General features: G+C 43.5%; 1 protein-coding gene across 2 annotated transcripts in view; it reads left to right on the forward strand.

Annotated features, from left to right (window-relative positions):
* Positions 1-1,805: 1,805 nt before the first annotated feature.
* LOC142587101 (phenazine biosynthesis-like domain-containing protein) overlaps positions 1,806-12,355 on the forward strand; it is a 47,907-nt gene continuing 37,357 nt past the window's right edge. Inside the window, exons 1-2 of one of the 2 annotated variants that reach the window (XM_075697997.1) lie at positions 1,806-1,901; positions 12,122-12,221. In XM_075697997.1, coding sequence (XP_075554112.1) covers positions 12,161-12,221 — 61 coding nt within the window. In that variant the 5' untranslated portion in view covers positions 1,806-1,901; positions 12,122-12,160. Of the gene's footprint in view, positions 2,037-12,121; positions 12,222-12,355 lie in introns of both variants that reach the window. The other variant, XM_075697991.1, reaches the window with a different exon arrangement.

Genomic DNA, 12,355 nt, shown 5'->3' on the forward strand with positions numbered 1-12,355 from the left:
ACGGAAAGGGAGAAAGTCAATACCCTTATACGCAAGACTTACAAGATCGCACTAGGCCTACCGGAGTCCACAAGCACTGCTCGTCTGCTACAGCTGGGGGTATACAACACGCTTGAGGAAATCGTGGATGCGCAAAGAGCCTCGCAACTCGAACGCATGTCCGGTACATCCTGCAGAAACTCGGCGTCAATTACCACGTCCAACACAGTCAGAAACAGGTCATTCCACCCGACCTCAGCGACACGCTGATCGTCGCCCCTATCTCTCGAAACACGCACCCCGAATATAATCGGGGCCGACGCCAGGCCCTTGCCAAGGCACTGCTGCGCTCCTTGGGCGGGAAGAGGACTACGCGCTTCGTAGACGCGATAGAATACACACGCGAACACCGGTTCACAGTGGTAGTCGTAGACGTTAACTTCCGGCTTACGCACGCGTGTAGTGTCGCAACGGAACACCCAGAAACAGCGGAAGAGGTAGCGATTGCGCTTGCGCTTACCGACCCCTTCTGCGAGGTATATAGCGCTTAGCGACTCACAATCCGCAGTTCGCAACTATGCGCGGGGGCGCATTTCCTCCGAGGCTCTCCAGACCCTAAGAAGCTGCTCGACAGCACTTCGATAGCACCGCGACCATGTGGTTCCCAGCGCACGTCGCCACCCCACCGACGAGCCCCCCCCCCCCCCCCCCCCCCTAACTTGAACGAGGTAGCACACCGCCCTGCGCGAGAACTGACCCGCCGCGCAGAAGCTGAGACCGCCTCTTCGAGTTCGCAACTCCTGGTTCAAAACCCGCGAGAACGCTTGGTCAGATATAATGACATCACCAAGCACTACCAGCGGTGGTTATTGCCCCTTCCCTCACCCTAAACTGAAACGTCGCCAGGCAGCCGTCTGGCGACAACTGCAGACACAAATCTTCCCCAGTTCGGTGCGATTGCGGCACATTTTCCCCGCGCAATACGCGAGTGCTCTTTGTAAGTTATGTCAGGAAACTAGAGTGACTCTCTCACACATGTTGTGGGAGTGTCGTGTTATATCAGCTACAATGGCAGTAGCTCCGGAGGCTCTTGCGTCGAAGTGGGCCGCCGCTCTGCGCAGCCCCAACCTTAAGACGCAAGAGTGGGCTGTCCAGCAGGTCCGAGAGGCGGCGACGAGGCAAGGCCTCGAAGTCCCCTCATGGGAGACCTGAGCCCGGGTCGCTAAACCTTGCCGGATTTAAAATAAAGTTGTTTCCATCCATCCATTAAGTGTCCTCGGATTTTTGTGTCCTATGAAAGCGAGCGTCTCTGTGCGAAGCACTGTGACTGCCCTGGGTCTCTCGGTGATCACCCAGCGCTCACGGGTGGCACAAAAAGCGCCTGGCGACATACGATCCGGGTATCAATCGCTCAGCACGTATATGCCTTCGTGTCACGTCACAAAAATTAAATCTATCTATCTATCTATCTATCTATCTATCTATCTATCTATCTATCTATCTATCTATCTATCTATCTATCTATCTATCTATCTATCTATCTATCTATCTATCTATCTATCTATCTATCTATCTATCTATCTATCTATCTATCTATCTATCTAAAGATTCGCTTCGCGCTCTTCCGTTCTCATATATGGCAGGACGACGAATGAATGAATGAATGAATAGAACTTTATTTGAAACGGCTCTTCGTTGAAGTCCTAAACCAAGAGCGAACCGCCGCTGCGCCCTTTCTCGTTGGCGTCCTGGATACGCCGCAGCATGCTCTCGGTGCAGGCGATAAGCGCGACAGCCAGCGTATCTTTACAACCGATTAGGAGCAGCACGTCGCTGGATACAGCGTCCGCAGTAAGGCGACACTGCGGCAGCGGAGTCGTCTCTTCACCACAGTGACTCTCTACGATCCTGCGCTTCTATCGGTACGATCAGCCAGTAACAGCAACATGGAAGCTTTTCTGCGCTCTGTGCGATTTCCCTTGTTCACGGTGGACGCGTTTACAAAGGCTCCATTTTCTGGCAACCCGGCGGCCGTAGTGTTTCTACAGGAAGACGGCGTACGTGCAGATTTTCATTTCGATTTACTGCTTTTCCGATTAACGTGGCTACCAACTGTGATCACGCAAATTTAGAGATTTTTATTCTAGATGCAACCAACTTCTCGATATGGCTTTCATAGATTACGAAAAGGGGTTTGATTCGGTAGAGATACCAATAGTTATAGAGGGCAGTGCCTAGTGGAGGAGTACAGGAAGCATACGTGAATATCTTAGCAAATCTATGTAGATTCCACAGAAAGTTTATTTTTCACAAGAAGAGCGGAAAAATACCAATCAAGAAAGGCGTCAGACGAGGAGACAGTCTCTCCAATTCTATCCACTGCATACTTAGAAATATCCAAGCTGTTGAAGTGGGAAGGATAGGAGTGAAGATCAACGGGGATCCTATTAGCAACCTACGTTTTTGAAGATGACATTGTCTTGTTGAACAATGATGTACATGACTTTAAACCAAAGATTGAGGTCCTAAGCCGACTAAGTGGAAGAGTAGGTTCGAAGATTAATGAGCAAAGGCAAAGGTAAAGTTCAATAGCCTGGCAAGATAAATAGAATTCGTGATTGGCAGTCAGCCCCTAGAACCTGTGCTAAAGTAAGTCATGGCCTGCAGCTTACTGGTATCCTTGAAAAGAGAAGTGTACAATTATCGCATTCTACCGGTACTAACGTATATGGGGTAAAATTTTGGAGGTTATCAAAGAACTTGAGAAGTTAATAAACTCGCAACGAACGATGGAAAAAAAAAACTGATAAACGTAACGTTGCATGCGACAGGAAGACAGCAGTGGTGGTTTAGATAGAAACAGGGGTAGCCGATATAAGAGGAAGAAATGGGATTCGGCACGCCATGTTAATGCGTGGGGCAGATCACCGGCGGTCTAAAGAGTTACAGAATGGGTGCCGTCCAAGAGAAGGAAATTGCAGTTGGGTACGGCAGAGAGCTAAGTGGCGCGATGAAATTAGTAAATCTGCAAGCATAAGATGGTGTCAGCTGGCGCAAGACTAGGGGTAGGAAAGGTTTTCGTCCTGCAGTGGACGTGTAAAAGCGGCTGACAATGATTCTAGATAGGAGAATAACGGGCACCAGCTGGAGACGAAATGTGTGTGTGTGTGTGTGTGTGTGTGTGCGTGTGTGCGTGTGTGTGCGTGCGTGCGTGCGTGCGTGCGTGCGTGCGTGTGTGTGTGTGTGTGTGTGTGTGTGTGTGTGTGTGTGTGTGTGTGTGTGGTGTGTGTGTGTGTGTGTGTGTGTGTGTGTGTGTGTGTGTGTGTGTGTATGTGTGTGTGTGTGTGTGTGTGTGTGTGTGTGTGTGTAAATGTATGCCTTGATGTTCCGACCAACCTGTCGTACGTGTCGGTATACGCTCTACAGATATACAAATGTGGACAACGTTTACGGAACTTATGTTCTAAAACAATTTAGCAAGCAGCCTTTCTGGCCGCAATGCAAGCGTATTTGTCTGCTGATGACGAGATATTCGTCAAGCCAAATGTCTGCTTTCTTTTTCGACGTGCATATTGTGAAGGCGCCGCACACTAATCGACCAACAAATGCTCGACCTCTTTCCAACCTCCATGTGTATCGTTGCCCCATTGTCATGATAAATGAGCTATTAGCCCCGAGAACCACCTACAGGGGCGCTGCGAGTGCCGCTCGCGTGACGTCAGGGCACGGACTCGCGCCTGTCGTCTGCTACAGTACAGGTGGTGTCCGGGAGCATTCTGTGGTGTTTCCGTTTGTTCGCCCAAGTCTCCTATGCTTGCATACTTAAGACGGTCGTCTGAAATATATTTTTGCGAAGCCTTCGTTCGCGAAAATTTATTCAAGGAGCTTATTTCCTAGATGACAATATTTCTCGAAGGTAACGCTACAGTGCCAGCCGAAGAAGCTCAGACCAGCCCATTGCGAGTTCTTCATGCGCCGCTCTACACTTTGCAGTGGTAGCTCACGCGATAATAGAAGCATAACCGCAAGAACAGTACATAAGAATCCAGTTAGAATATCATACCTGCCGTGATGCAACAAGCATCTCACAAACGCTGGCTATAATGAGTTTCACAACATTTACCTTGATTTTAATCTTCTCTTACACGAACATTCGCAGCCTACTAAACAAGCGCGATGCATTGAGTGCTTATTTGGAAGATGGCGATCCCGATATCGTAGCTCTGAGACTTGGTTGCACACAGACATCACTAATGAAGAACTTCTTCCCAACAGTAACAAATACAACATTTACAGGCATGACCGTAGTGGGAAGAGGGGTGGTGGTGTTCTGATTGCTATAAAAACCTGCATTTCGTCCTTTCTTGTACACACCGATTCCCCAGCTGAAATAGTTTGGGTCGCGTGCGCAACAGCCTCTGCCCGCGTCCTAGTGGGCACATGTTATCGGCCGCCCGACGCTGACCACTCGTTTCTCGATGTACTGCGCGAAAGCATTACACGTGCTACTCAACAATGTTCCAGGGCTCTTGTTTATCTCCTGGGAGACTTTAATTTTCCACTTAGTGATTGGCCAAATCTGTCATCATCATGCCGCTCCTCTGCTGAATTTATTAGCTTAACACTAGATTACAATCTAACACAGACAGTCGATCAACACACCCGTGGTCCCAACATCCTAGATTTAGTATTAACTTCCGCACCTGATACCGCCGGGCCTATTGCTTACATTGATAACTTGAGCGATCACAAAATTCTTGAATTGGACATTAATATTCCACAAACTTTCTATCAGGTTCAGACTAAAAGTATTAGAGATTACAATAGGGCCGACTATAAGAATATTAATGCTGAATTGGCTATTTTCCTTAGTGAAGTGTTTCTGCCATTCTTTAATTCAATATCCGTAAACGACAGCTGGGAACTTTTTAAGCAAAAATTAACAGCTCTTGTAGAAAATTACGTGCCAAAAATCGTTATAGCAAATGACAGATCTAATCCTTGATTTACAAAGCACCTTCGAACACTAAGAAACAAGAAGAAGCGTCTGTATCGGGCGGCCAGAAGGGACAATCAAGCCTCATCTTGGGCAGCATACAGTGATTTTCTAAAATTTTACTGCAAAGAGCTATGCGCAGCCAAAGACAAATATTTCTCACGTGACCTGCCATCTCTTTTAATCAACAATCCCAGAAAATTCTGGCAAGTCATATCACCAGGTAACACTCTCCGCAATATTGTCCTACATAATGATGGTGAAAGCCCTCTGTCTGACGCTGATTGTAGAGTAGCGTTAAACAATTTTTTCACCTCTGTTTTTACACAGGAATACTGTTCCACTGTTCCCATAGTTCCCGACTTTGAACATCCTTTTATGGAACCAATAGATATTACAGCAGATGGCATTTCGTCTTTAATAAATCATCTGAAATCATCCACATCTTCCGGTATAGACAATATTAACTCAAAAATACTAAAAAATACCGTTACAATTTCAAGCCAAATTTTGTGTCATATTTTTAGGAAATCCTTATCATCTGGCGAACTACCCCTGGACTGGAAAATCGCAAAGGTTATCCCTGTATTCAAGGGGGATAACAAGTACTCTCCACGAAATTACCGTCCCATCTCATTAACATGCATCTGCTGTAAACTAATGGAACATATCATAGCATCGCATATCTACCTCCATCTAGAATCAAATGACTTTTTTATTTTAACCAGCATGGATTCAGAAAAGGCTTATCTTGTGAAACTCAGTTGCTTGAATTTACAAAAGAATTACATTCCAGCATGAATAACAAACAGCAGACTGACTGTGTATTCTTAGATTTTTCCAAAGCATTTGATCGTGTCGCTCATTGTCGCCTCATCTCAAAAATATCCGCGCTCCGGCTGGATTCATTAACTTTATCTTGGCTCCGAAACTTTCTCTCCTTGCGGCAACAGTTCACTGTTGTTAATAACCACTCATCGCTTACTTCTGACGTTACATCTGGCGTACCGCAAGGCAGTGTCCTTGGTCCTCTTCTTTTCTTAATTTTCATTAATGACCTTCCACAAAACATATCATCGCAGATTAGGCTTTTCGCCGACGATTGCATTTTATACCGTACAATAAAAACATCTGATGACCATTTAGTATTGCAGAACGACCTTAACCTTGTCAGTTTCTGGTGCAGTACGTGGCAGATGACCCGGAACTCAGACAAATGTAAAGTTATGTCCTTCTCGCGAAAACATTCAAACTCTCACTTTTCTTACGTCCTAAATAACACCGCCGTACCTCCGACATTATCCTACAAGTACCTTGGCGTTGAACTTACAACTCATCTTTCCTGGAGTACACACATAACAGCTATCTGCGCAAGAGCTTCGAAAACTCTGGGTTATCTTAGATGGAACTTGCGTAAATCCCCTACTACAGTTCGTAAATTAGCATATCAGACTTTTGTTCGCCCACAGTTAGAATTTGCGTCATCAGTATGGTCAACACATCAAAATTATTTAGTTGATATGCTAGAAAAAATTCAGAACAGGGCATCACGCTTCATCACATGTAACTACGACAGAACTTGCAGCGTGACCAAGATTAAAGCAGATATTTCGCTCCAGCCACTTGAAACTCGTCACACGATAAGTCTTCTGTGCCTTTTCCATAGATACGTCCATGGTAATCGACCTCATGTGTTGCCGCTTGAAGTACCAGCGCGCACGTCACGTCGCCTTAACAATAGCCATGGTTTCATGCGCATATTCGGCAATACACTGTCATTTAACGCATCAGCAGTGCCACGTGTCATAACCGTATGGAACAGTCTTCCTGATAACATTGCGAGCATAACAGATCGTGACGCTTTTCGCGAAGAATTGCAAAGTTCCCTGTAGAAACATTGTATAAGGATGTTATTTACCTTCTTTCCTTCCCTGTTTCTCACATTTGTATTTTTGTATTTTTGTGTGCATGAGTATATTACTGTGTTTACGCTCTCTAAACCTTAGCCTAGACAAACATTTATTGAACTTCGCTTTACTTATCTTGTGGATGCCTGTATTGATATTTATATTGTTTACTCCTATACTGCTTTACTTATCTTGTGAAAGCCTGTATTGATGTTTATATTGTTTACTCCTGTTGAAACACTTACTTTGTGTCCCCCCTTACCCAATGCCCTTAAATGGGCCTGTAAGGTATCTTAAATAAATAAATAAATAAATAAATAAATACATAAATAAATAAATAAATAAATAAATAAATAAAACATGTTTGCTCACGACGAGTAGTTCATGGTACAATATCGAATGTTGCATTTCTTGACAGTAACGCTTGGCAGTAACACGAGAACTTAACACTGCAGTTTAGGTTCTACCAGCCCCACTTGCTTCTTTAACTGCTGCTGAAAATTTGGCCGTTATTCACCGTTAATTTTAAGCGGCAGTAATTTGAAGTAAAGTTAATTGAGGCTTACAGCTGTTTGCAGCATACGGAGTGGAATGTACCAATAATTATTCCATTTTCCGTGCTGCACGTCCAACTCACTTGAGCAATTTACTGGTGATTTTTGATTGAGGGAGAGGCATGACAAATCTGCTTGGCGAACTGGCACAGGCTGCTCGGCCCAAATGTTTAAGTGAAATATGCCTTTTGAATCACATGGTTGCAGCCAGAAAGAAGCCAAAGCCTCATTCACTGGTAGAGTTGAAGATATCATTATTCCCCGCTGGAGATCAAACATCAAGTGAAGTCACGTGAGGCTTGTGGTGTTTTCCTTGTGAGGCGGGTTTGCGAGGTTTTCTTTTACGTACTGACGAAGCGAATAGATCTCAGTTTGTGTAATTAAACAACGCAGGATCGAGACGTGGTGAAGCAGGAGGGGTTTGAATTTTCATTATCAAGGCAGCCTGAGCTGCGCTGTAGTGCCTCTAGTATACTTTAGGCATTACAATTGGCGCTGCAAAAAACTGCATCATGGTTTTAATTCTAAGTTGCAGTGAACAACAGATTGGTTTCGAGAACAATGTGTGCCTCGCCATAACGACAGCCGGTTGTTGCCGTTGCGTCTGGGGTATGCCATATTGTCGATAAAGGCTACTGAGGGCCACTATGAAAGCCACAGTGATAGGATGTACATAGCGCCAATTGATTGGCTCGCGATCTTAATTACGAAACATTTCTTTCAGGTTATTGCTGTTATGGTATTCGTGAAGCACATACATACAATACATGACGCGCCATCGTGTTAACAGCCATGAGCAATCCGTTTTCTGGGTTCCTATTTCAGAGAACGGTGAAAGTATAGTTGCGAACTTTTTCATATAGAACGCGCCTAGCTCGTCTTTTTACGCACTAATAAGTGGCCATATTTCACTATAATAACTCACCAGAGTAATAAGAATCACGATGAAAGCTTCGCTGGGCAGTGCCCTAACACAGATTTATAATGTTGACACCATATAGCAAGATTTTTCTTCTATGTAAAATTCATTGTCTCTCATGGCTAAGTACTAATAGGATTTTAAGTGTTTAACGAAGCATCACACACAACTTGGCGTGTTGAATTTGCAGACATTCTATTTACGCAAAATTTATGGACAGACACGGCGCATATATGCATTGCAAAACCAGTAGACCCCTTCAACACTACATAGCTTGCGATATCCAAGCGGCAAATTTTCTCGGCACACGCGGTTTTGGAGAAGGAACTGCGGTTCAGGCATGACAGCAGAAAGAAGCCGACATATCCTTCAACAAGTACGGCTCTAGCCACCAATATCCCAAGTATGCACGAAGTGAACGAGCACGCGCGGCAGCCGAGCGAGCCGGAGCGAGCGGCGTCCTTACCGTGACGTCACTCACGAGAGGGCGCCACTCCAATTTCTGGCCGCGAACCAGCGAACGTTTACAGGTACGATCAAGCGGGAAAAGAAGGTAGGAAATGACCCGTTTTGGATTTAGAGTAGTGGAATGATTTCTAATGGCATCCCTGTTGAAATGGGGTGCCGACAATAGTCACCTAGCATGCCTGAGCTATCAAGTTTTACTATCTATTAACCGATTAAATTAACTCGTGGAATTTAACATTTCGAAACTGCACAGTGGGTTATGAGGGACGCCATAGTGGAGGGCTCGAGCATTTTGCCTATCTGTACTTAATTATGTAAAGTTACCTATGCCTGTAATGACCCCGCCTCATCTTTTTCAAATTCAAGGAAAATGAGCAAAAAGAGGAATAACGATGTAGTTATTTGTAACTAAATACTATGAATATTTTCAATTTCTGTTTAAACAGATCCAGAGAAGATATTGCCTTCAAATAGGCATTTTAAGCGTTACACAAAGAAATAGCTGAAGAAACACAAGTTGAGTTGATCTGCAATTACTATAATTTTTTTTTTAGCACAGATCATTACTTCAGCTGTCAACATGTGTACTAGTATATCCTGTACCCGATGTTACTATGTTCCCCGTTCCTTCCCTGCTTTTATTTTTAAGGCGAAAGCCTTTCTAGGCTCATGGTGAAGTTTGTATCAGCGCACCTGACCACCGGAGTGTCCGCCGAAGCGTCATCACGCCATATTAAGACAGATTAAAGACAGATTAAAGAATGAAAAATGATTGATAGGGACAATTAGTGAATGATAACGTTATAACAGAGATTGGTAGAGGTTAATAATGACTAGTAATGACTAATATTAACTACTAATGATTTGTAATGACTAATAATGACTCCAAAATGGCCAATATGTCAACGACGGCTTGTAATGACCACAATTGATTAGAAATGACTAGGAATGTCGAGTAATTAGTAGTAATGACTAAAATGACTACTAATGACTTGTAATGACTACTGATGACTACGAAATGACCAATATGTCTAATGACGGCTTGTAATGACCACAACTGATTACAAATGACTAAGAATGCTTACTAGTGAGCAGTAATGACTAATAATGACTGAATGACATGTAATGACTAGTAATGACTATGAAATTACCAATATGTCTAACGACAACTTGTAATGACTAAAAATGATTAGAAATGACTAAAATGCTTAGTAATGACCAGTAATGACTGAAATGGCTTGTAATGACCACTATTGACTACAAAATGACCAATATGTCTAATGACGAATTGTAAGAACTACAATTGATTACAAATGACTAAAAATGCTTAGGAATGACCAGTAATGACTAATAGTGACTGAAATGACTTGTAATGACTACTGATGACTATAAAATGACCAATATGTCTAACGACGGCGTGTAATGACCACAATTGATTACAAGTTACTAAGCATGCTTAGTAGTGAGCAGTAATGACTAATAATGACTGAAATAACTTGTAATGACTAGTAATGACTACGAAATGACCAATATGTCTTACCACAACTTGTAACGACAACAATTTATTAGAAATGACTAAAACGCTTAGTAATGAACAGTAATGACTAATAATGACTGAAATGACGTAATGACTACTGATGACTATGATATGACCAACATTTCTAACAACGGCTTGTAATGACCACAATTGATTACAAATGATTAAAATGTTTAGTAGTGAGCAGTAATAATAATAATGACTGAAATGACTTGTAATGACTACTAATGACTATGATATGACCAATATGTCTAACGACAGCTTTCGCCGTTCACCTCGTAAGAGAGATCTTAAGAGAGCCTGTAATTTTTTTTCCCCCAATACTTTAAACGTTTCTTGTTTATCTCGAACGCTGACCAGTTAACACTCACATCAGCTTTGAACGACAGCGCTTCTGTAAGGTGAACATTTCCTACAGGTGTTGTTGAACGAATATCTGCCATTCCATTATAATGTGCTGAGTAATTTCAGGAATTTTTCTGCACCAGACACATGTCTTATACCCTGTTTCAAATGTTTGCTCCTGTACGTTTTTGTCCTCAGGCAGCCAGCTAAGGCCTCAAGTAGCAAGGCAACTGCCCTTTGTGTTATCGTACAAATTTTCTTTCCTAATTTCTGGCTTGCTGTATTTGTAAAACTCCATGGACATCTTTGTTTGTTTCCATTATTTGCATCCAATTTACCGCCTTTGTTTCTTTCACCTTTCTTTTATGACTCCGGGATGCCTACAGTTCCAGTTATCCTGTACTTGGTTGTCAACTTTCTTGCCCTCTTCCTTCATTCCGTGTCCACGCTATTGAGGTAGAAGTATTTGTGCGCTTGAGCCATCCATTTATTTTCGTCCAGGCTCCTGAGCCTTTTCTCAAAACTAATATTGTTCTGCGCTTCTCCCACTTCAAAAGAGGCCCAACCTATGTCACCCTCCACTGCGCCTCATCACGGGGAGACAAGTTTGGCCTCGGACGGGGCATAAGTCGTTGTTTTCACTTTTGGTGAGAGCGTATACAGTTTCGGCTACCGCACCAATGCAGAGCGTAAAAGCACTATTTGTCATAGAAGCGACCTGCGTGTACCACATACTTGGCTAGTTTTCAGTTGTAGTTTGTTAGCTATGTATTTAGTTCATGTCTTGGTGGCTAATCGATGTCACGGTTCATCGTGTAAAGTTCGCTCCACAGCGAAACGCTGTGCCTCAGATGGATGCGAAGCTTTATAGTTCTGTAAAAGGAAGCAAGCACATGACTCAGCTTTGTTTAATCCATGAGCTGAAACGAAGACATTCCTGACCATTACTTCTTACTCTAAGAAACTGTTCCTGGCATCCATTAGTTCTTACGCTAAGAAACTGCTGTTGGAATCGCGGTGTCCTTCTCTGTTCTTGCTTTCGTCCGTCATTTTTTGTGCGGAACCTACACCATCGTGAACTATAGGCTTCCAAGGCACGCACTGGACAATATTATTGTCTTGCATCATTTCCTAGTACTGTTGAACGGCAACACAGTAATACTGAAAAATACTGTGTGTGTACCATAGAAGTCTTCCAGCAGAAAACGCATATGTGCAGGGGCTTCGATTAGCGGCCGACCGATGGGTGCGGAATGCAAGAAACCTCCTTTACCTGGTCGAGATTCCAGTGGTCGGAATTACGGAATTAGTAATACTTCGCGATGATGTCGTCCATAGCCAACATTCTTTTTGTAGCTTTGGAGGCGTAGCCCTCCCCCCCTCAAAAAAAAAAAAAAAAAACTACATTTCGCGCAGGCAATCGACGATCGTCGTAAGCAGTCGATTGCTGCGGAGATGAAACACTCTGAGACTGCCTTTGTGTCCAAGCAGAACCCCCTGGATGAGTTTGGCAAATGTAAGTAAAGGCATGAGTCGCGCCTGCTTTTTGTTCTGTTTTTTGACACAAGGCTAAGCTGGGCGAGTTGGTACGTAATGAACTAAAAAGCGAAATAGGCACACAACAAACAAGGTGTACACAGGACAATAAAT

Source organism: Dermacentor variabilis, chromosome 1, assembly GCF_050947875.1.
Source record: "Dermacentor variabilis isolate Ectoservices chromosome 1, ASM5094787v1, whole genome shotgun sequence".
Taxonomy (NCBI): Eukaryota; Metazoa; Arthropoda; class Arachnida; order Ixodida; family Ixodidae; genus Dermacentor; species Dermacentor variabilis.